General features: G+C 41.2%; 1 protein-coding gene across 2 annotated transcripts; it reads right to left on the bottom strand.

Annotated features, from left to right (window-relative positions):
• On the bottom strand, positions 1-23,489 carry GYG1 (glycogenin 1). Of its 2 annotated transcripts, XM_054038955.1 has the most exons (8): positions 23,384-23,489; positions 16,564-16,699; positions 13,776-13,950; positions 13,313-13,475; positions 6,935-7,061; positions 2,580-2,799; positions 1,102-1,152; positions 1-854 (listed from the first exon to the last, which is right to left on the bottom strand). In XM_054038955.1, exons 1-8 carry the CDS (start codon positions 23,388-23,390, stop codon positions 669-671), a joined length of 1,065 nt encoding a protein of 354 aa, XP_053894930.1. In that variant the 5' UTR covers positions 23,391-23,489; the 3' UTR covers positions 1-668. The 2 variants fall into 2 exon arrangements, with proteins under 2 accessions (XP_053894930.1, XP_053894931.1); XM_054038956.1 differs by lacking the exon at positions 1,102-1,152.
• Between the last annotated feature and the right edge of the window lie 1,510 nt (positions 23,490-24,999).

Raw genomic sequence — 24,999 nt, 5'->3', positions numbered from 1 at the left:
TGCATCACGAGTTTTTATTTTGCAATGAGTGCAATATTACAGGTAAAACTCAGTTTTATAGTCCCATAGTATACAGAACTAAACAAAGACATTCTACCATGCTGTATGTACTGTACATAAAAACCTGGTCAAGATCTTCAGTGTGAGACTAATACCATAAAGCAGTGCCTTTGCTGTTAGAAGTTGTATTAAGTTTGCATGTATGCTAACAGTTTAGTACTAACATTTACAGTAAGGCAGTGTTACAACCACTTCAACTTCTAAACAATCTCAAAAATATATGATCTCCTATATAAGATAGCAAGCAAAAGGAGTAACGCCATTCATCTTTTAAGAGGTAAAGCACAGCCCTACAGGTTTAAAGGAATAAGTGTCAAGCCAGTTTAGTGCCCTGTTCCCCAGTTTTTTGTTTTTATTTTTAAATAGGCATATCCAGCAGTTTTACTTAAAAGGGAAGACTTCAGGATTGTGCAGGTACAGCCGGCACGAGGATTTCTACTTTATAGCTTTTGCTCAGTTCTCACCTGTAGTACTGCAAAGATCTTCAGCCTGATGAGTTTTATCAAGCTACTAGGCAAGCTTAACTGACCACATTCAACACTTTCCTAGCTGCGATAGCTCGGGAAGAAGTTCTTGTATCTCTATGAATATCGGCAATAGAAGTGCTTCTATTGGAGGTAAGTGTCAAGTTTTTTCTTGATATTGTCAAAGGAGTCTGCTCCCATGTAGTCAGCCTGGCCTTGCTCCCACCTCTCCTTCCGTTCTTCTGAAGATTCAGCTGGTGGGGGAGATGATGGCGAAGTTAGTGCTGCTGCTGAAAGTGACATGTGGGACACTGCCTCTGTAACCTCGTCCTGGAAGGAGAGCATAGTAAGTAGACTATATAAGAGTTATAGGTCCTATTTCTAAGCAAGCAATAGAGGGCTGAGGGTAGGAGAACCAATGAGATGTTCTCATGCAAAGCAGCAAGCACTGTTTGGGGGGGGGAAAAATGCAGGGTTTATACAACTTTCCTAGCCAAAAAGAAAAATGAACAAATTAAGAAGTCAATGGAGAGCGCACAGGAAAGTACTGGTCAATATCTGTTTAAGTTCTTCATACCTCTCTACAGAAGCCACAAGAGAAAGCCAGAGAATAGACCAAGCCCGATAGCTGCAAATAGTTCATTAGAAAGGTGTAAGATGGACAAGAGAAAGCATAGCTCTAAAACAGATCAGTAACTTTGGGCTTAGAAAGGTTGAGAACTTAAAACTACTTTATTTTCGGTTATACTAAATTTAGTATAAAGTTACTGCAAAGCTGCATTCCATACATGCTATTAAACTCAATGTGTAAAAGATTAAAATAAAGATAGAACGTTGCCTTAACCTATACTTTCCACTTGCTCTACAGATGCAATCTTCCTAGACTATCTTTTCTCCCCTCCCTCCTATAGAGACTGTCAATACCAGCCTGTGGAGTGTCGCAGGAGCACTCCTAGTATGCCAAGTTCTCTTTTAGTCATGCTTATAACCATCTGCAGCCTCAGTCTGAGATGCATGAATATTAGTGCAGTTACGTTACTTCTACAGAGTAGCTTCTGAACTGCAAGGCTGATCACACCCATATATCTCACATCACTGTAGTGGTGACCATCATTGCACACACTGTCATCCAGGGAGAGATCTTAACCACTGTATGAGATTGCTTGTTCTCACCTAATGTTCAGAATTCAGTTTTGTGATAAGGGGGAACCTCTAACACAGGAGAGTCTCCGCTCAATCCTAGTTTTAATTTTAGGCCATTAGAGACATTTAGTTCAGCATATTTGGGAACACCTGTTGTAGAACTATTCGAATTTAATCTGGTGAGCTTTAAGCTGGTTAACAGCCAGATAATTCCTATTAGTTAGTACAAATGTTAGGTTGCTACAAATTACTTAAGGACTTCAGGATCCTGACTCCTTGTTTTGTCATACAACATTTTTGTTTGGGTATCATCTGTGGGGACTGACCCCCAAAACAATGAGCCTTTACTGCTTGAGCTAGAAGTCCAAGTCTGTTCACTTGAAGTCAGTGAGAGTCAGGGCTCTGTATGTAGTTGGGGGGGAAAAAATTTACCCCCGTTTGATTTCTACACCATTGTTAATAGCCACTTTTGCAGTTCACAGTACACCTCTACCCCGATATAACGCTGTTCTCGGGAGCCAAAAAAAATCTTACCGCATTATAGATGAAAGCACGTTATAGCAAACTTGCTTTGATCCGCTGGAGCGCGCAGCCCTGCCCCCCTGGAGTGCTGCTTTACCGCGTTATATCCGAATTCGTGTTATATCGGGTCGCGTTATATTAGGGTAGAGGTGTAGTTATTTAGAAAGGGAGGTGAGTAAACAGTTACACCAGTGACCAGACCAACCCAGTTATTTCCTCTGTTCTACTTTATTTCAAGTCTTAAACAAGGAGTTGAAAAAAAGCTATGCTTCAAGTCAATGGATTCTCCCTGAAGCCTTCAGTAATTTGAAGTCTGGGATGGGGGAAGTACAGAACATCCGCATTTAGAATGTTTCAATGCAGGTATCTAAATACAAGATGATGACATACCGCCTTTACACCTGTAGTGGCGTCTTTAACAATACCATGTTGTTCTAGTAGGGGTAAGATGTTGGTGATGAAGGTATGCCACCACATGTTGAGGAATTCTGGGTGAACCATTGTGGGATCACTTGTGTCACCTTTTATGCTTTTGGTTTTAGAGTCATATGTGTAATTCCATGGTTTCATTCTTCCTAGGAAATGCACCACTTTAGCATTTGAACCAAACCTGCCAAACAAAGGAATTTGAATTAGATACCAGATGTCCAGGAAAAGTACATACATGATAGCTTTTTCTTTAGGAGATGGAATGCTAAGAAATTGCAACTGCCTACTGGCACTGAAAGCATCACTATGCAAGAGGAGAATGCAGATAGACTTCTACCTCAAATAGCTTATTGAGATTGAAAATAGCCAAAACCTAGTGGTTTGGGCCATTTCAGTACTTACAGCAGCCAGTCTCTTGGTAGTTTGGTGTCCAGGAGAGCTCAGGATCGAACAGTCTCAAGCAGCAGTTGCAATCAGAACAAGTTTTAAGAGTGAGAGTTTCCACTACAGATTCAGTGATCCAAATAGCTAGACACCATACACTTAGCTAATCAGCCATCAGTGATAAGATCACTGGTTTTTTAGTCTTCAGCCCTACAGAAGGGGAGGTTTGAGTTGGTCAGAATATCCAGCTTCAGAAAGCTTCTGCCACTGCAGCGGATAGTTCAGGCATCCTTGAAGGATACAGTCTGTCTCACCTGCCATGGTGAGACTGCATGGAGGTGTTTTAATGATTCTTCCCCCCCCCACTGCTGCCTTGACAAATTTCTTTCTTCAAATACATGGCTGTTCAGAACCCTTAAAATCTTGGCTCTCCAGGTAGATCAAGAATGTCTGATTACACTTAGTTTTTATGGAAGGGTTACATAAATCATCATGCAGCTATAGTGAGTGTACTTTTTAAAGTCCCTTTACCTTGCTAGTAGTAGTCTAGTAGGATCAGAGAGCCCACCCCAGTGAACTCTTGGTGTTACATTGCTATAGACTTTGCCTCCACTCCGAGTAGGAGTTAGGACTAGTCTACACTGGCAATGCTAAAGCGCTGCTGCAGCAGTGCTTGAACGTGGCTTGTGTAGTCTAAAAAACACCCGCCTCCATGAGGGGCGTAGCTCCCAGCGCTGGGGCACTGTTTACACTGACGCTTTACAGCACTGAAACTTGCTGCTCTCAGGGGAATGTTTTTTCACACCCGAGTGAGAAAGTTGCAGCGCTGTAAAGTGCCAGTGTAGACAAGCCCTTAGAGTTTCTAGCCCTTCTGGTTGCAGAGGAAGCTTTCTATCAGGAACCTAGTCAAGCAGTACGCTGTCTTCTCAAGTCTGCAGGCAGAAATCTTCCCAATGGTGAACTGCCTCATTTTCATTTTAGTGAAAACTTTAAATCAGTGGTTTTTGATATCCATATTCCCCATTTCACTTCTGATCATGTCAGCAGAAATCAGATCATTCAACAAACCCAGGTTACCTTCTCGGATGCCCTGGCTCTCTCCTCAGCAGCTGGGAAATACTCAGCTCTTGGGGTAAACCTAGCTCCATTGAGAAGATATGCAGCATGTTAAAAGTTTAGTGTTTTGTGGTAGTTTAAAAACTAAATTTTATTAAATTGTATGTTTTCATGTGTCAAACATAAATGTTTGAAAGTGATGTGAAGCTATTGTATGATCAGCAGGAGGAATCTTGCTGCCAGAGTTTAGGTCAAATTCACTGTTAAATACAAGGAATATACAAGAGATTGCTTTGAAGAACTTCATTTTCAAGCTTTAAGTGCAGTGCCTGAGTGGCTAAGGGATCAGAATAAATGGCCAAGTTTAGTTTTTAAGCTAGTCAAGACCATTTTAATGGAATTAAGACAACTCCATTTTGTTCTCTTGAGGGTCAGTCTTCCCTCAATTGGATCTGTTTCAGGGTAAGTCTACACTACAGCGCTACATCGGACCTAAAGAGAATAGAAACAAAATAATGTGCTTTGCGCGTTCTTGTCTTTTGTTATTTCTTTTGCTTTTTTGGTGTTTTTTTTTTATTTTTATTTTTTAAAAAGACTAACTAGCAAGTCTGTTTCTGTAAAAATTGATATTTGTTTGTTAACATTGCTTTGCCCCCTCCATCACTGCCCAGGAGGCTGTGGCTGCATGTACCTACGGTGGCCGCATTTGAGAAACACTGGTTTAGGCTGATCCTTCCTGTTGTGTGAATAAGGCTAGGTCTATACTACCCGCCTGAATCGGCGGGTAGAAATCGACCTCTCGGGGATCGATTTATCGCGTCCCAACGGGACGCAACAATCGATCCCCAAATCGGCGCTCTTACTCCACCAGTGGAGGTGGTAGTAAGCGCCGCCGACAGAAAGCCGCAGAAGTCGATTTTGCCGCCGTCCTCACAACGGGGTAAGTCGGCTGCGATACGTCGAATTCAGCTACGCTATTCACGTAGCTGAATTTGCGTATCTTAAATCGACTCCCCGCTGTAGTGTAGATGTACCCTAAGATTAGACTTGTAAAGGAAACTGGTCTTCTACAATAGTTACACTAGCACATTCCATGCATTCCTGGATTGTTCTCTGCTGCCACTCATTTTGGAGTCAGTCAGGATGAAAGTGCCTTTATTTTCTAACTTAAGTATGTTCAAACAGATTGCAATCACTAGTTGTATTCCTTCTCCCCCTTCCTCCCCAAAAGCAGGGGTACCCAGCATGTAAGACTTTCTATGCAGGTGTGAATCTTAGCCTCATGGTACAGAGACTCTGAAGGATTAGATATTGATGTCAGAGTAGGTTTAAAGTTTGGTTCATTACAACTATTGAACTGTGTCTAGTGGATGTGGACATCTACATCAAAAATATGTTCATTTAGAATGCCTACTCTGACAGCCCACCTGTTACTTGCAAAATCCAGAAACCACTAGCTTTAACAGCTCATTATGTGCATCTAACTCCGTTCCGTTTGAAGGAAGTTTTTGCCTGGGCCAGGCAGATCCAGCTGACCTCTCATGGCAAAATCAAGGTCAATTATAAAGTTTTTTTGTGACATGACTAATTTCAGCAAGGGAGTAGCTGAGGAGACTATTGTGTACATCACAATAGCTTTCAGCTTACTATTGAGTAGTCAGAATAAACAGCATTCAGTGAGTATTCACTCTGGCTTGCATGTATTTCTTCTTAAAATAAGCATTCTAATTTTAACCTGACAATATTTCAGATGTTCAGATCACAAGACATGGTTTGAACTTGAGCCAGCAACAATACTGCTTATGTTAGCTGCTGCATTAATCTCTAGCAACATGATGTCATCTAAAGATCACTTGGCGTTTTCATGCAATTGCTCCTCACTTGCTTTTGAAGCAAGTGAACATGGTCCAGTTGTAATAAAAAGATCGTAAATTGCACCCATATTTGAATAGTTTTACACACTTTATGCTGTAACAATCCTAGAGTTTAGATCAGAATTAGGCTGGTAACACAAAGTACCATTACATGGGAAAAACGTTACCTGAAATGGCAGGGACTTGCGTTTGTGCTCAGAAGGACAAAAACAAGCTTTGTTATTTGCTGCCCTAGAAGCTGGCTATTGCAGGTTTAGGAAGATTGCTGTGAGGTGGAGTGTAAGCAACAGAGGAAAAACCTCATGTTTGACACCCAGGTCTGCTTATTTGCAGGACATGACTGTCCCTGCAGCATTTTTGTTTTGAGTCAAATATTTATGCCACCGATGACAGCCCCCAAAAGGGGCAACCCAATAACTACGCTTGTATCATGATTTGTTTTAGTAACAGGCCAAAAAAGGAGAGAAATTATAATCTATATAGATGTTGTCAACATACTCAGCCCACATTGTCTTGGGCTAAACCTCACTCAACCAAACTCTTTAGCAAGGACAACAGCAGTGCAGATAATGCCTCTTTGGTCACAGTAGTATACCTGTGATTAAAAGTGTGTTGAGTTGTACTCTTGCAACAGAACAGGTCCTTGGCAAATGCACCTATGCTAGGTAAATTAATTCAAATAATAAGCTGCTGCCACTGACAGAGGTAGTTTAGGCCACAGACATGTAAAGAATACTTCCATTTTAATTAGTTTTTTATCTAAATTAAACCATTACATGGTTCAAAGTGAAATTAAGAGATTGCACTAGCTATCACATACCGTTCATTTGGCCTAACCTTGGATCTCCACACTGAAATTGAGTCAAAGAACTGATTTTATACAGCCTTTTCATCATCTCGTAAGAGATGGGTCTGCTTCACAAAAGCTCTAGTAAATTTGGCCTGTATAATGGCTACACTAGATTATTCATAAATTTTTCTACAAGAAAATGTTGAACTTACGCTTTAAATGCTGGGAGGTAGGAGTATAGAGAAATGCTGCTTAAGTTATAAATAAATGGCAAGTGTTTGTTGATATCTGTTGTTGCCCAGCTGCTGAAGAAGGTGTTTAATAGCCCCTGGTCCCCACCTGAAAGGGAAAGATGGAGAGTTAACAGGCTGCATGAACACAATCAGTATTCCTGTTTTCAGTTTCTTCACTAAATCACGGATTCAAGACTCAGTTTAGTCATGTGAGCTAGCACACCCAGTAGGAATCAGCAATACAGTAGCATTCTATTTATAGAAATTAGTTTTCTTAAACTAGAACACTTTCACCATTGGGAGGGCACATTAGCCCTCTTCCTCTTGCCAGAGGCAGCTATAGATTTGTAAACTTAAGTCATACTTTAGGCTATTTTACCTCCCAGAGGACAGCCAAAGGCTTAGAATCCTTACTGGTATAATTTACATGTGAACATGCATTTGGTCTTGCATGATGCAACTCAGTTTCCATTCACAACTGGAAGTTGAGTTAAACTGGAGTAGTAAACATTGGAAGTGTCAGACTTGTTATTCCAGGTGCAGTGAGGCAAATACAGTAGACTAGATTATGATCTGTCACTCCAGATTTACACATGTAACCAAGATAATTCTGACCCCTGGTTGATTATTAGAAGCCCACATGTGGCTCAGCAGTCCTGTACATAATGAAACTGCTTTTTTCGATCAAGGACTGATGGTTTGCTAGAAGCAGTGTAGGCCTTAATTACATTTTCTGAGAGATGTCATACTAAAAGTCAACTATATTAAAGCTCCTAGTTAGCTTCATAAGCTTATGTGAAACTAGAAGTTTTATGTTTCAGTTGATGCATGCAATAGGTGTTCAGACCCCCATGTTGAATGTAGGCTAGTTTACAACAGCAGAAGTCAGTGAATGATTGCCTGGATGCAGAGCCATTATGACATGTGTTTTCCTAAGAGACTTGGAATGCTGAACAGAATGTAGGAATTTGACGAGAACGTGGATTAGTCAGACTTTGCTTGTGTTGTTCACCTTGACATTTGTTCTTTACTTACAGAAACAGCCTCAGCACTTTTCCAGACCAAGAACTACGCAAGCTCCCCTCTAACTCTTTCTGTTTTAGGACATGATATGCTATTCTGAATTTGATCTTATAATGTTGATAAAGAGTAGACAGCTTTGACACACAAGTGAGATTCCTGATATATGTTTTTGGATTAAGGTAGGATTAAAATTATTGTATTACTACTCTCCCCCCATTGTTAGTATGACTAACAATTCCACTATATTTATGCCAGCCAGCCAGGGCAAAAAAGGTGTATAAGAAACCAGACTATCACTTGTCAGAATGAAATCACCACTAGCAGAGCCAAAAGGTAAGATAAAACAATTCTGAAGAAATCATGGCAGTGTTTTACTATTAGCTTTTTGCCAAGCAGCCAATTGATACAGCAGTAAGTTAGAAGTGACATGTGTAAGGCCCTACCAAATTCAGTCTATTTTGGTCAATTTCACGGTCATAGGATTTTAAAAACAGTAAATTTCATTATTTCAGCTATTGAAATCTGAAATTTCAGTGTTGTAATTGTAGGAGTCCTGACCCAAAAAGGAATTGTGGGGGGATCCCAAGGTTATTGTGTGTGTGTGGGGGGGGGGGGGCGGGAGGTGGGGAGGGAGTGGTACTGCTACTCTTCTGTGCTGCTGGTGGTGGTAGCACTGCCTTCAGAACTGGGCAGCTGGAGAACAGTGGCTGCTGGCCGGAAGCCCAGCTCTGAAGGCAGAACTGCTGCCACCAGTAGAAGCAAAATGGCATGGTACGGTATTGCCACCCTTACTTCTGCACTGCTGCCTGCAGAGCTGGGCCCTCAGTCAGAAGCTGCCACTCTCCAGCTTCCCAGCTCTGAAGGCAGCAGTTCAGAAGTAAGGGTGGCATGGTATAGTACTGCCAACATTCTGCGCTGATGATGATGGGGCGCTGCCTTCAGAACTGGATGCCCAGCCAACAGCTGCCACTCTCTGGCTGCCTGCTCTGAAGGCAGCGCAGAAGTAAGAGTGGCAATACTGCAGCCTCCCCTAAAATAACCTTGCAGCTCTCCCCACAACTCCCTTTGGGTCAGAGACTCAGGACCCCCAGTTTGAGAAACACTGGTCTCTTCTGTGAAATCTGGCCTTTTGTGGGCTTTACTGTATACTATACAGATTTCAGAGGGAGAACAAATTTCATGGTCCGTGACGCGTTTTTCATGGGTATGAATTTGGTAGGATCCCAGACATGGGGTAAATTTGAGAGAGCACAGAAACTAAGTGAGTTTGTCATCCGATGTTATTAGGAAAGCTCTTCCAAGTCAAGAGATATGCAACTATTACTATATATTGGGAACTTGCATGCCTTTATTTTGTAAGACTTCTACCATATTAGAAAGTGTCTCTGCATCTAAATGTTTGAGATGCATATTCCTATGGTGTTTTACCAGCTGAACACATCTTAATGCAGTTCTGTTACAACAACAGTTTGAGGTAGAGGAACCAGACCTCCCATGTTTTGTGTTGGTCTGTAAGTTTAGACTAAGTGATTCTACTATCCTGAGTGATTGTTTGGAATAGATTTGCATGTAGACATAAAGAACAGCTGTAAGTTTTGCATCATATAACTAGTCCTCCTGCATAGTACAGGTTACTAAATTCCTCCCAAATACCATCATCCAATACTTCCTCTTCACTGCATATTCTTCGCTCCTTATGTTATGACTGTTTCAGTGTCCTAGTCTTACTGAAACCAAGAGCCCCTCTGAACCCACCAAAGTGGAATGCCAGTTCAAGTTAGTGTTGTATAATAATTGTGCAATACGCTACTACAGTTGCAGGTATAATCAATACTTTAGCATCTTACATCTACACGTTGTTTTAGATCTGAAACTATTAACTGCTAGAATACCATCTTGGATCCCATGCTAGAAGAAAATCTAGTAGAACCAGTTTCCCTTGCACTCCTCTAAACTTCTCCCTCCCCATTAGATACAGTAGCGTGGACCAAGATTACAGCATCATGTTATCCTAAACCTTTAGGGCAGCTGAGTTCACAGATAAGATCAATTTATCATTTCCCAGAAATGGAAAACTAGTGGACATTTTTAGTCTGTCTTATAAAATAGACATTTTGACTACTTTGTAGTCATGTATACCAATATTTGAGGCAAGCAGTATTATAGTGGAAGATATTTTCACAAACTTCTTGGGGACCTAAGAAAGAATTAGTATCCAAGAGTTGTGACCACTGTGTGCTGTATTAAAATATTCAGCAAGTCTTATGGCCACTGGCAATTGCTTTCTTACTGTAGAAGTGGCACTGAGTTAAGATGAGTATTGTAGTGTGAATCTTGTTTACTAGGGTGGAATGCCTGAGCTATATTTTCTTGTACCCTATCCCTTAAGGATTGGTGTTCTGCTGAAGATAGCTCTGGTGAGCAGATATGATCACAGCAGAATGGTATGCTACTGTAAGACTTCAGCAGTGGGCATGTGCAAGCTTTTTTTGGATTATGACAAATTTAATAAAGTGCTCCTGTTTTAGAGAGTGACTGGCCTGGGAGTATAAAAGACCCAAGTGGTGGAAACAGTATGAATAGAGTTAAAACATTAACAGTGCTCTTCCACTACCCTTATAGGTCAGCCTGCTTCTTTTTTGTTACTAGATTCAATTCTTATAACTAGGTCTGCAAAAAAGCAGCTTTTTTTTAATACATTATACAATTACATCAAAACCTATTGATCTAATAATGCTTATGCACAAAGTTTAAGATGGGAAATGAATTGTTAGTATGTCATTGTACCATGTTTAGGAGTGAGATTTTTGAACACCACATTAGAGTCCCTATCATAGCAATAATGTAGGTTTTGCTTTATAACAGTGGTTCTCAACTTCTTTACCACTGAGGGCCCCATATGCAGCTCTCTAGTCTGTGTTATGTGGGCCGCATCCACACAACATAAATACTACCTGTATGGCCCTTAGGATGTCACATAGGCTGCAGCTGTGTGCTGATTCAGCTGCAAGTGGCCCACGGGCTGCGGGTTGAGAACCACTTCTTTATAAACATGGGACTACATGTTGGAAGAACAACATGAGCTGCATGCTGGAAGAATGCTTGAGTTTAGCACTCACTGAAATAATTTGAGACAGGCATGCTGGTTAGCAGCACTTTTAGATCCTTGGCCAGAGTATCATTGTCAATACCATCAGATGAAGTTATTGGCTGACCCCAAAGAAGCACAACCATGATTTATTCTGTTAAATTTATTATGTGCTACACTAGTTGCAAAATCCCCACTGTAGCCATAAAGAGCTTGATAAAGCACGATAGAGATTGAAGTCAAACTTCCTGTCTGACACCAGTTTGTCAAGCTAACCTCATTTGAAATAGTATTTTAGGATAGCTATTCTCAGGAAGAGTCTTGGGCTTCAAGTGAATCACAGCTCCTCTAAGGGTTTAAAAGGTACTACCGAGTTAGTGGGAGACCAGTTGTCAGGAATTTGTCCCAGCTAGATTTGAGAGGTATTTCTCGATACTAAATTAGATCAAAAGCCTCTGTTTACTCATGCTTTTACATATGCCACAGGCATATTGCTTGACTGACATTTTATAACCATGTCAAACAAAATGCCTATGGCATATGTAAAAACATGAAGTGCAGCAGGACCTAGAGTAGAGCCAGGTGACAACATGGGGTTATTCAACTCACGGCCTTGAAGTTATCCTTTTTGATACACTCTTTTCTTCATGAACTTGAACTTAATGCAGCCACTTGAGAGTCAAAGCTTCAGTACTACAGAAATACAAAAAGCATTTTCTAGTAGCTGATTAGTTTAACTTCAGTGTATTCTTGTATGGTTGATAGTTGCAAGATACACAAGTGCAAAATTAAGTTCTATACTTGTTAGCACTGGCTGTGATTAATACATCTTCAGTCTGTAAAGTTTCTTGATACTAGAATTTTAATAGAGATTACCACTGACTAATTCAAAGGCTAAATTCCTGCTTTTTATTGCTTTTGAGGGCTAAAACCTGAGTAAGGGCAGAGTTTCTTCACCATTAAGTCTTACCTCGTAAATCAAGGTGATAGTCCAGTTTAGTTTGCTGGTCCACATGTAGCAACTGTATGGGATTGCTGGACTGAACCAGAAGCCCTTTTTCGGCATGTCCAATTATTCAGTGAGGCAGCGAATTCAACTGTACTACCAACTTACTTGAAAATGGTGCTCCAAAGGAAGTTAACACAGAGGTCATCTACAGTCAATAGGCTACTTGTAGAATCTCATTTGGCCACCATTCTCGATTAAGGGGCCCATTAGCAGTACTTGCCAGAATGAATACAAAAAAAAGCAAGGAACTGCATGGGCCAGGAAATTTACTCTTGGGACTATTAGGTCTGAACTCTCTTTGGAGGTAAGAAGCCTGCAAGACAGTTTGCTACTCAATCAGCATGAACAAGGTTGTTAAAACTAGTTAGTAACACCAGAGATGACCCATGCTTGCCAGAATGAGGGCAGCTGACCTCAGCAGTTACCAAGCATGCTCAATACAAACCAACCAGCAAAGGGGGGAGGGGGAGGGAAGCACATGACCCTACATGCTTCCCTCACATGCATTGCCTCTGAGTAATACCACTGTTGTCTCCATAGAGACAAATCTCCCCCTCCCCCCTTTTCTTTTTGAGGAAATGCTGCTATTGATTAATAAAAACATCTCCAATTTTACTCAGCTATTTGACTAGCTGATGAGAGTAGAAGAATACGTTTTAGAACAAATCATTTCAAAAAGCCACTTAGAGCAGTCCAACTTTGGAAACATCATGTTCACTTTATCTCTAAGGATATCCACAAATGATTTTTGTGAAAAGTTGAGTTGATGGGAGCTTATTTTCACTGATTTAATCAGTAAGTGACCAACACAATCAAATCCATTAGTGACTAGTTTGTATCTAAAATGCAGGATACTGGTTTATAATCTAAAGAATCTTCATTCTTCTAGTTGAGAGCCACAGAGAAAGTTTTAGAAATGGCTGTTTAAGTTGGCCTACCTTTCCCACTTAAGACTCATTAAGGTCCCTCTGAAGTCCATCTAGGCCTTTAATACAAGATAAGCTTATTAATGTTTGATGTTAGATTTCTGACTATAATGAAGTCAGACTCAATTTATAGGAGTCCATGCATATGAGTTTCCTGTAAACACGAGTACTCTTTCCAATGAGGTGCTGGAATTTTAGAATTCTAATGTAAGTGGTGTCCCCTAAGGCATGCCCATCTGAGACATTCCTCCCCCCCTTCAGCATTTTAAACAATCCAAACCTCGAATATTGGAGTTGGAGTCAATACATACCATCAAAGCTGCCTTTCTCTGTGGCAAGTTGTAACAGATGATTGTATGTTTCAATGGAAGGTCGATAAACAAAAACTCCAGAATTAAAACAGTCAGGCCAGCCTGGATCTGGTGCTGCAGATAGCTCTTCTTTCTCAAAAAGCTCATCAATATTTGATAAAACCTAGTTGTAGGGGGGGAAAAAATTGCTTTCTGTTTTCTAGGCTAACGCTTCATAGCATTATGTTTTGTTGATTTTTGCTATCCACCCCAAGATATGAAGGTAAGTGTTCATATCAAAGGTCTCATTTTATGGAGGACAGCTTTGACATGGATATATTCCCTTATTACTGCCAATTACAAGTTGTTTTGTAGGCTTAAGAGCACTTCCCTGCATACCAACTTACAGGTCCCCAATAAGAAGAGGTTTCTATTGCAAGCCACTAGAAGGAACTGTATTCTGAATAGCAAATATATAACTTACCATTGTGTCTGCATCCATGAACACACATTTTGAATACTGAGTCAGTTCCCAGCAGTGGAGTTTTGTTAGTGTGACACCCAGCTCAGGTCTTTTCATTAGTGCTAGATGGGCTGAATCTCCACTGTCCAAGACATCTACCAATAAGATTTCATCGAAGACTTTTTCTAGCACTTTCCTGTGGAAAGTAGTAATTGTTGATTTATTTTTGCAAGTTAGGTCTTTGCAATATCCCCAACCCCAAGATAGTTTTGTATTGCCTAGACTCTTAGTGCACAATAAGGATTTGAAGCCTAGACTGTCTTTTATTTAGACAGGTGCACAAGAGTCTTGTCAAGTTTCTAGCATAGAAATACCTTAGTTACCAGTTAGTGCTCCTGACTGGTGCTGGAGTAGTAGCAATGAGAACTGAAGCCCTGAGTATATACACAAGTCAGGCAGATCAGGTCTTGTAGTTTGAGACAAACTGTGTGGGAGGCTCAGCCAGACCTGAGAACACTGCCTCTTGGTGAGGTGACAGACTATTTTAAGCTTATAGTTAAGAAACAAGAAGCTATTAGACTGGTCTGTGCAGGACTTTGGACAGCAGCTGAATCCTGAACAGTTCTTGTTGACCTTTAAAGCCACAAGGAACAGACCCAACCGCTGCTAGTTTATCTAGCTCATCAAGAGAGTGTTTACTTAGCCATGGCTCTTCATGTGGCAGTGAGTGCAGTAGACATCTAGGTAGTTTAGTTTACTTCCTTTTACTTGGAAATGGTCTCTTGGAGCAATGTTGTGTCCACTGTAAGTTAAAAGCATCATATTAATTCTGAAGAGCTAAACTGAAATAAGATAGATTATGAGTTCTTAAAGCTCTTGGCAGTTATGCAAGTCCAGTTTTTATCATCGTTTAATCTACCCACTAAAATTAAACATCAGTATCCGTAGAAGTATCTTGATTTCTACAGACTACTTTGCGGGACTAATGCTTATGGTTTCAGATTTCTTGACATTTTACGTTTAATACCAGTAGTGCAGGTTGGGCTAGCCAACCCATAAGTGTCTTGAGTATTTTGAGCTGCTATCAGGGAGTTAAACTGTAAATTTGTATAAGCTGAATGGTCTTGAACTACAACTTTACCCTCTAGATTGTCAACGGTTGTACTTTAAGTGATATTCAATATTCTTCTAGTCCCAGGGGAAGTTAAAAAAAATTACTTCTAAAATATACATGAATATTGCAGATCAATAATAAAATCTGCAAGTTCTATTCATGCCACATTCCACTGGCTGTCCAAATAGATTTGTTTTAATTGTAATGTTGGAGTTTGTATTTTCATGCCCACCTCTTCAGGAGGAAACTGTTAGCCTGGTAGACAGGAAGATGATTCACCTGAATAGAATGCTGTTGTATAAGTGAGGCAGAGTTGAGAGCCTTGAGACTGATTAAGTAGCCCATTTTGTGTTAGATAGTAGAGATAAACCTGGAATCACCTGTCATTATAGCAAGCAGTATTTGGCCAAGACAGCTTCCTGTGGATTAGATAACAAGGGTCATGTAACTAGTCCAGCTAGTTACTTCCCACTCCCAAGTTCAAAGGGAAGTTATGGCCTGAAGTTAAACTCTCACCTAGTCAAAGACTTCTAAGCTCTGTTCCATGCTGAAGTTTAGCTTTTGTTGTAGCAAAGGCTTGTTACATTAATATATTCAATGACAGATAAGACTGAGCAGCTCAAAGGATGAGCTATAACCAACTTGCTTATTTCCTGCCTTCATGAAGAATTTAATATGAAAGATAAGTATTAAAGTTCGCGGGGGGGGGGTGAGTTGTTTCAAATTTGAAGTTCTATCTAATTTGCTTATATGGCCTCAGTTACTAGATTATCCAGGTGCCTCGGCTTTTGATGCATTTATCCTCAAAATATCTGAGTTAGAGAAGGACTAGTCTTCCCCCATTTTACAGATGGGGAACAAAGGCAGAGAGATTAAGACTTGAACAAGGTCACAGGAAGCCTTGTAGAAGAGCAGGGTACTCAGCCTTGATCTGAGTCTCAGGCTAGTGCCCTAAACTACTGTGCCATTGTGCTGGCAGCAAAAGAGACCCTACCTTGAAGAACCTGTAGTCTAAGGCTATGTCTATACTAGAGATCTTACAGTAACGCCAATGGGAGAGCACTCTCCCGTCAACATAATTAATCCACCCCCAATGAGTGGCGTTAGCTGTGTTGGTAGGAGAAACTTTCTTGTGGACATAGTGCTGTTCATGCCGGCGTTTGTCGGTGTATCTTAGGTCACTCGGGGATGGTTTATTCACACCCCTGAGCAACATAAGTTATATCAACGTAAGTGGTAGCATAGACATAGCCTTAAAATACAACACAGACAAGGGGTAGGAGAGGAAGCGTTCTCTATTTTACTGATGAAGGGAGGCAGAGAAAGATTATACGACTTGCCCAGAAAGTCTGTGGTAGATCCAGACATTGAACTTTCATCTGAAACCCAGACCAGTGCCTTAACCACAAGACCATCCTGTCTCTCGTTGGCTAGTGGATTCAATTTAGCTATTTGTCAGTCTCTTCAGTGTATGACTTGTCAACCAGTATGCTCTGATTGGATAGTTTACTGCTGGAAGCAGCAAGTGTATAGAAGTTCACGGAATACTAATTGGCATCTACTGCCTTAGTGTTTTGTAATATTCTGACGAGCTTTAGAAGGTCACGACAGAGAGCTTTCATTTGGGGGTTAAAAATTATTGTAACAGGAGCATTCAATGAACAACTAGGTGAAAATACTCATGAAGTGACATACCTCATGGGAGCAGAGACCTGAGGCGTTATGAGCACAGTTAGTTTCTTTACTGTTCTCTGGTGTTGCAGAGATGAACCCAAGACCAGTGCTCCTTTAACATAAGAGTCATTCGTAGCTAGAGTCACAAAAGACTGATCTTGAAAAGGAAGAGAAGTTGTGTTAGTATTCACATTTAGTTTTAAATCAAAGTGTGCTTGCTAAAATTATTCAGTTCTACCATTGTATTTCACGCCAGAAGGTGCTAGGCAGAGAGTTATGTTGAGGAGCCTCAAAAGAGTAAATAAACCACTCACTGTGTTTAAGATCCCTTGTACATTAGTAGGCATGCACAACATTTATGGAAGAGGTTGGCACAGTTGAGGTATGCTAAAGCAACATGTCTTGATTAGATCAGCCAGTGCATTGACAGACATGGTCTAAATGTAGAAGGATGCACATTCCATATTGTGTGGAGAGAAATCCAACTGCCACATCCAATCCTCTAGTTTTTACCAAGTAGAAACTTCATTCTAGTTTACGCTTTGGATTCAACTCAGCTAGGACCTGGATGCAAGTTCCTCATCTAGAGGGAACTCAAAATCCACACCATGAACTGCAACTGGGTAAGTAAACATCAGTTGCAAATGTAAGGTGTTTTTGTACTGGCCAACCTGCAGTGAGTATCTGTCTGCCAGATAGTACTACTTTAGTTCTAGAGCCAGTCTCTCAGTAAGGTGTTTAAAATTGAATATTCAGGGAGTTGTTAGTACATTTGATATTTCACTTCTGCTGTAACATGTGAGATCTACATATGGAGTAACAGTATTCTGAAATTTTATCGGACCTTGCAGTTTATTTGTTTAGCAAGACTTGCAAAACTACAATGAGAATGCAAACTTTTAATGGGAAGTGTCTTATTTTCTATCTAGTAATATGAAAAGGAGTGAATTACAACTTGAATGGTGGCAACATTTAAGCTTGTAGGAGTTACTTACAGAGTTATATTTCACATTGTTCTCTAAAGCAAACAATATCTGGATTATTTTAAAACTACAGTAAAACCATCCATCCATTCCTCTGGTGCCCCAACAATCTTAGATACACTAACATACCCCTCCCATTTACCCCTGATCAAGTCAGGTGACTCAGCAACAAGAACTTAGTTTAAAGTGACGTTTAGCTAATGCATATTTTAGTTGCCAAGCTAGCTCTACCAATCCTACCATAGAATCACTATTGACCAAACAATTTTTGCAATTTAGTCACGTTTGTGCAGTTGACCTATCCTTTGAAGATTAAGATGCTTTGCAAAGAAGCATGCTCACAGATTTATTCGTCCACCTTGCAAACAACTTTTGTAGAAGTCAGATTTTAAATCAACATTAAAAAGTTTTAGAAATAAACCTATTTAAAATTACATTTGAAATAATGACAACCTATAAAGGCCTAAAATAATTAAGATTAAATAAAAAATCTTAATTAGTATATATTTGCTGCCAAGTTTTAAAGAAAAAAATGCATTAAACTGGTGAAAATCACTGCCTAAAAACAAGCACTTGTAACCAGGGTATGACATGCCAAACCAGCTTTTGACAGTGGTAGTCTCTTCTGAAGGTGAGGAGAGAATAGTTTCCTAGTTTCATTTCAGTTCAGAGTTAAGAAACCAGCTGATAATGGAAAAAGCAGGAAATCTTGTTTTCCTCTTCCAGTCTATTAATAAGAATAGATGAGAAGAATATATCTACTAGTTCTAAAGTCTTGAAGGACACTGACCATACTGAATTGAACAGATTGTTTAACTATAGATAATACTTACTTTGTATTTAAATCTAGCTGATTTATTTTACTAAACATTTGATAAGTTCTGATAAGAAAAAAAGTGTGTGCAGCACATTTAATGTAGTTTTATTTAATAAAAAATAAAGCGCTGTTTTTGTGCATTGTAACTGAATTTGAGTTCCTATTCAAGAACTTGACAAATCAAAAGTAAAAGGTTAGTAATTTGGTAAATCATTCACCATTTTTCAACATAATATAAAATGTTGGAATTAATCTGAACAAGTGTACTTTAAGATATAGAATTACTTAAATATGTAAATGTATGGTGTGGCCTCTTTCTGGTTAGCAAAGAGAAACAACAAGGTTAGTGTAAGGCTCTATTTGGTAGCCATTAAAATGTTTGTTTGCAACTAATCAGTGAGAATCAATTTTTATTTTACTAAAGAAAAAAACAATGCAAAACATGATTTAAATCATTGATGTAAATCAATATTTTCTGTTTGCTAATTTAAATGATTTAAATCAGTTTAAACCACCAATTTCAAGTCCACCCTGGTTGCTTCCAAGGAAGATGGGTAGCTGTGCTGAGAACTGTGTTTACTGAAACAAGTTTCAGAATTTTTATTTTGCTTTGAGGAGATTTAGCTAGAATTTTATCAATGTTCATATTTTGAATGATACAGAAATGTGACTGCAGGTATTTTTAGAGCAACAAAGTGGGTGAAGTAATATCTTTTATTGAACCAACTTATGTTGGTGAGAGACAAGCATTCACAGAGCTGTTCTTCGTGTCTTTTTAGTAACCAGAGACTTCTGAGCACCTCAGGTGGCTGCACATTTTACATAAATACAGAATAAAAGAAATAGTGATCACTTAAGAAGTTTGCCAGGGCAACAGCTTTGACACAACAAACCTCTAAGGTGTGACAAGCTGAGGTAGACTAACATGTCAAAGGGCTACAGTCTTGCAGGAGTTAGTTCTGCACAGAAGAGGCCATGCTTTTGGAGTGCCACGTGGAGCAACCCAGTGGCAGGTATCATTTACTTTCTGCGGTCCACAATGCAAACTGCAGATTTATGGAGCCATCCAAAGAGTTGCCTGAGTGTGTAGTGCATATTGCTATGATAGTTCTTATGCAAGAATGGTTGGATTAGAACCTGAGGTCTGCAGCTACATCTTAGCCTCAAATGGCAACTGGGGAGTCTTCCCCCCACTTCTTTGCTGCAACCACCACCACTCATTAAAATTTTAGTGGAAAATTATAGTAAATTGGCCACATTAGTTATGAAGCAAGTTAAGATTCTTATTGCAATAAAACCCAGCCCTTGCAGCTGAAATGAGATAAAGTTCATATTTAGCTTCTAATATTGCAACTTTATTTATATTTTTGCATTAAAATTTTATGTGGAGTCAATCTTGACTAGTGTAACCAAGTTGCTGTAGATGAAGAAACTGGTATTCTTAATCTCAGAGGATGGACCACATCTTTGATATTACAAGTGAGATGTTAAAGGGTCCTCTTTAAGGCATACATGTTTAATTTTTTTTCAACTATAGCAGCAGTTGCCTATATGGCAAATTGTAAGCAATTGTAAGAGTCTGATGTACTTTAAGGCAGTTTAGTACCTGGAACCTACATAGCCAGCAGCATTGTGGCCGACAAGTTCTGTAGACCAATCTGAGAACCTTTGACTAGAATGGCAACAAAATTAAATTAATCTTGGGTCATCTAGATTACAGTATTTATAAATGTTTCCAACCTAGCCAAGTTTTAGACTTCAGAAGAGTTTCTACAGAGTCATGCATCGAAGGGGATACGTTTCCTACTTAAATTCACTGAGAAGTAGTGATTTGTAGTAGTTCATATTGCTTGGTGCGTCTAGGGCAGGGGTAAGCAACCTATGGCACGTGTGCTGAAGGCGGCACGCAAGCTGATTTTCAGTGGCACTCACGCAGCCCGGGTCTTGGCCACCGATCCGGGGGCTCTGCATTTTAATTTAATTTTAAATTAAGCTTCTTAAACATTTTAAAAACCTTATTTACTTTACATACAACAATAGTTTAGTTGTATATTATAGACTTAGAAAGAGACCTTCTAAAAACATTAAAATGTATTACTGGCACGTGAAACCTTAAATTAGAGTGAATAAATGAAGATTCGGCACACCACTTCTGAAAGGTTGCTGACCCCTGGTCTAGGGACTGTATAGATAGAACAATTCCCAGTCTGTTAAGAACTTCAGAAACTGGTAGCACTAATGCTGAACTACAGCTCTAGAAGTCATGCAGACTGTAGATGTAATTATCTGGAAAAATTCTGAAAAACTATTTTTCCATTCTGCCCCCAAGAAGCCAGTATGAATACAGAAGTTATATAAACTGCTTGCATTAACTGTATCAGAGAAGCAAGTTGTTAGTGTCTTAAGCAGTGTAAACATTCCTCTAGTAGCAAACACTTGTGTTCTTGTCCCTGGATTTGCAAGTTACTCTTCTCACTTTCCCACTGAATGAAGAGTTCTGTCTTGAAAAGCTAAAAATTCACTAGGTCAGACTCAGTGAGCCACTAATGTATTGCATTTAAAAACAGGGATTGTACAGACAATAATAGTTTTACAAACTAGTGACTGCATCACTTGTGCCATCATTCAAACTAAAGTCTTTGTCCAGATGTTTTCTAGGCTACAAGGCTCTTCCAGTGATTTACACCCTCATTGTTTACTTGTTAAGACCTTTGTATGGTATCAGGGGGTCTGCCTGCCTTTTTGAAACTGCATATTCAAGTACCACACTGCTGGATTTACTAACCCAACACCACTGAGCAATACAGGAAATTCTTAAAGTGGCCAATGTAACATGTATAAGGGTTTATGGTCAGACTGAAACATTAAATTAAGTTTGAGGATGAGCAACAGGGAAAGCTAGAAATATAAGGCCAATCCCTTTTGAGTTACTTGCTAGTTTTGCTCCCTTAGGACAGCAAGGCTTTATTTACTTTTGCTTAATGGAAGCATGGTGTGGCAACCTCTTCAGAGGAGGGTCATTTGACATAGTTCAAGTCTATGCAGTATGAAACAGGACATGTTAGTGTTAACATGGAATGTACCCTCCCTATGGAGCACCAAGCCTAGGCTGGTTATTATGCTTTGTATTGGTGTGGAAGATTCAGGCCACTTCTTTTAAATTTGAACACACAACAGTTATCAGAAACAATGAAGTTGCTCCAAACTTTGCTGTCAACAGACTGTTGTCAATTGACTTTTTAGTAACATCCTTCCATCAACTCCATCCCCTAGCTATTATTTCTACCACCCCCACTTTCTGTTCTATTTATAGGCTACAGCAGCTGAACAGGGGAGTACCCTTCACACTAATGTGTCAGAGAGGTACTGTGGACACGTGCAAATCTATAGCCATGGGGCACCTGTTTTACTTGCCTGAACATAAAGCCTCTTTTGTCTCCCTCCAAAAGGCTGTCTTAGCCAGCGCAGAGCTATGTAGGACTGACCTGCTGCTAAGCAATTGTGACTGGTCCAACACCTTCTGTGGACCAGTCCTCCTTCACATATGCCTGAGGTCACTATATTTACAAGTCTATGCTTGCCCTGTGTTTCCATTCTAGTTAGTTAGGTTTTTTTTTTTTTTTTTTTTTTGGGGGGGGGGGGGGGGGGAGAGTTCAGACTCCACCTCTCTGAGTTTCAGACAGTAGCAAGTTTAAATTCTGAAAATACAAGTTTCATTAGAATCTATGTAAGATCAATGGGGCATCTGTATGAGCTTTTGGAAAAAAATGCAAGGAAAGTTGTTTAAATAATTACCAAGCAGTGTGTTAAACCCAGACATAGCAGTACTAATAATCTGAAAGCAAAACTGACTTCCTCATTCCACTTTTCTTGGCCTGGGCCATCAGACATGACAGAAGATCATCTACCCGTGGCAAGTTTTAAGAAAATCCTAATAACACTTGTCATCACAAGAAAAGATTAATAGAGGTTTTGAGCAGACAGCATCCCTTCAGCATTTGAAAGGCAGAGTCAAACGAACATCTTCAGACCCATTTAAAAGTATCTCCATTTTTTGTTAGCTACACTTCTCTGAGAGATACCTGCTATTATGAGAGCTAATATTATTATAGCTGAAGAATCAGAGTTGTTAAATTTCATGCAGTTGAGAGTAGGTGGTCTTGTCAGTTTCCACCATGTATAGGTGTGTTATAGCTCTGGGGGTGGTGGTGGTGGCGGTCTTTAAGAGCACAACACTGAGGAATTTGCCAAGGACCCCAGGGATAGGCATAGCACTAGAAGGTAGCTTTAAGTCGTTTTAGGGCAACTAGATTTCGAGTTGTCTAGTTTTTAATTTAAGCTTGAGCTGTTTGACAAGCCCCGATCAAGAAGCAGGACTTTCACTTCCTGGAGATGCACCCCCTGGATTCCACTTCAAGGCATAGGCGTCAGGTCCAGACCTGACCTTTCCCCGAAGTTCAGGGGCCAGTTGGGGCTAGGCCCATCTGTTCTGCAAGTTACGTGGCTGAGAAGCTGAACCTAGCTGTGTGCACACGGGGGTAACGCTCGCCCCAGCTCCTAGACCTCCTCCCGGGGGTGGCCCTGGGTGACGGGGCAGTGGTGCTGCAGGGGCCTCTCCCGCAGGAGCCGGGCGGGGGAGACAGAAGCGGGGGCATTCCGCGGGGGCGCGCGGCTTGCCCAGCCGGGGAGGAGAGGCGCCCATTGGCCGGGGGAGCACGGGGGCAGGCAGGGAGCACAGCTAGCCTAAAAATAGGAGCCGCCATAAGCGAGCGAGCGCCGGGTTCCCCGCTAGGCCGAGCTCCGCTTCCTTCCTGCTCCGCGAGCCTCCGGCGGCAGCGCCTGCTCTGGGGGAGGGGCAGCCTTCCCGCGAGCCGGCCCGAGCCGGGGGTAGCGCCAGCCCGGGCAGGGGGCTCGGCGCAGCCCCGGCCGCAGGAGCCGCCCCCGGTAACCCTCCCGCAGCTCCATCGCCCAGCCGGGCAAGGGGCTGCGCCGCTCAGCCCCCGCGGGCGGGCCCGGCTCGGGCAGGACAGGGCGCACTTACCAGCCATGGTGCCGGTGCCCGTACTGCTGCCCCTCTGCCCGGCACAGATGCTGCGGCCGCCGGCTAGTCGCGAGCCGCTGCCGGAGCCACCCTTTATATCTGGGCGGGCGGAGCCACGTGAGGCACGTACGCAGCCTCTCGCTAGCGCCGGCGTGGGGGGGCTCGACTCGCCGGTCTTGGGGCTCCCAGCACGGGGCGAGGAGCGGAGAGGGGTAGCCCCCGTGCTAGGGCTGTCCGAGAACAGCCTTTCCCTTCCCTTCCCTGTATCTGCTTTGCACGCACCCAGCACCGTGGTCTTTAGGTGCCGTGTGCTAAAAGCCAGATCCTCCATTCCTTTCCCAGGTGCTTTGTGCTGCCGGAAAGCTGCCCTCACAGCCTCGTTGGGGATTCACCTGGTGCTAGCCGCGTTCATTGCTGGGGTATCTGGGTTGCCGCCTGCTTTGCTGAAGGGGGGTGGTGGTGAACGTGGCATTGCTTCCTCTTCCCTTCCCACTGCTAGGAAGAGTTTTGTGGCCTGAATTGCAGGGTTTGTGTGGGGTGCAAGACTCCCACAAAGAATCAGGGGATAACTGTGTTAATCTGTATCTACAAAAACAACAAGGAGTCTGGTGGCACCTTAAAGACTAACAGATTTATTTGGGCATAAGCTTTCGTGAGTAAAAACCTCACTTCTTCGGATGCATAGAGTGAAAGTCTAACAAAGAATGGGACTCCAAGCAGCTTCTGTACTTTGCTTGTGCTTATGGCCAGCCAGGGGTTATGTTCTGATAAGTGACCCCGTGAAAATGACACAAGTTTTTTGTATTGGTCTTTCTCAACAACTTCCAGGTCCAGTTTGTTCACCTTACAAATAAAAATATATGTTTTCTACCTCCTAGTGCTGCAGTCTCCACCTGGGATCTGAGAATCAAGCTGGATTTTGCCTGTTGCTTGCATCACTGCTGCTACTTCGGCAATCGCAACTCCACACTAAAATATTCTGTTGATAGTGCATATGAGAGGGAGAGAATCCAGCTGCTTGTCCCAAAGCTGTGTTGGTTCTGCAGGGATAACACAAATACAGTCTTATTTGTTTCAGTAAGGTGAGCAGCTACAGGAAGTAAATTTGCTTTACATTTTTACAATCATTTTTCTGACTAGAAGTACAATAAATTTCCACAGGAGCCTGATGAAATTGCTCAAATCAGCTAGCCCACAGACACTATACTGAGGGTGGACATTTTTTTTTAGGCTAGGGATGAGCACTGATACTGTGAATTTCAGGGCTTCCTGGCATGAGGGGTGCAATACATTCTGAAATGCAGGATGCCTTGCAGGTCATTCAATGCTAAGACAACAGCACAACAATGCTCACCAAAGAGAATACAAGACTTTTTAATATTATTATTCGTAGCACCTAGAGACTACAACTAAGGAGAGGATAAACTAAAGCTTGCTGAGTAGTCTGGGGCAAGGTTGGTTCAGATGATAAATGGTGGTTAAAATAAAGCATAAATAGTATAACTAAACCATACAATATGCCTCGTTAACAATCACAGCTGATTATGGAACAGAATAGCTCATACTCCCTTCAGAATCAGAAAGTAAAATACTAAAGAGAAAATATTTGCATTTTA

This window comes from Malaclemys terrapin, chromosome 9 (genome assembly GCF_027887155.1).
Source record: "Malaclemys terrapin pileata isolate rMalTer1 chromosome 9, rMalTer1.hap1, whole genome shotgun sequence".
NCBI classification, from domain to species: domain Eukaryota; kingdom Metazoa; phylum Chordata; order Testudines; family Emydidae; genus Malaclemys; species Malaclemys terrapin.
Note: the sequence above shows the minus strand (reverse complement) of the source record. Positions and strands in the feature narration are given on the sequence as shown.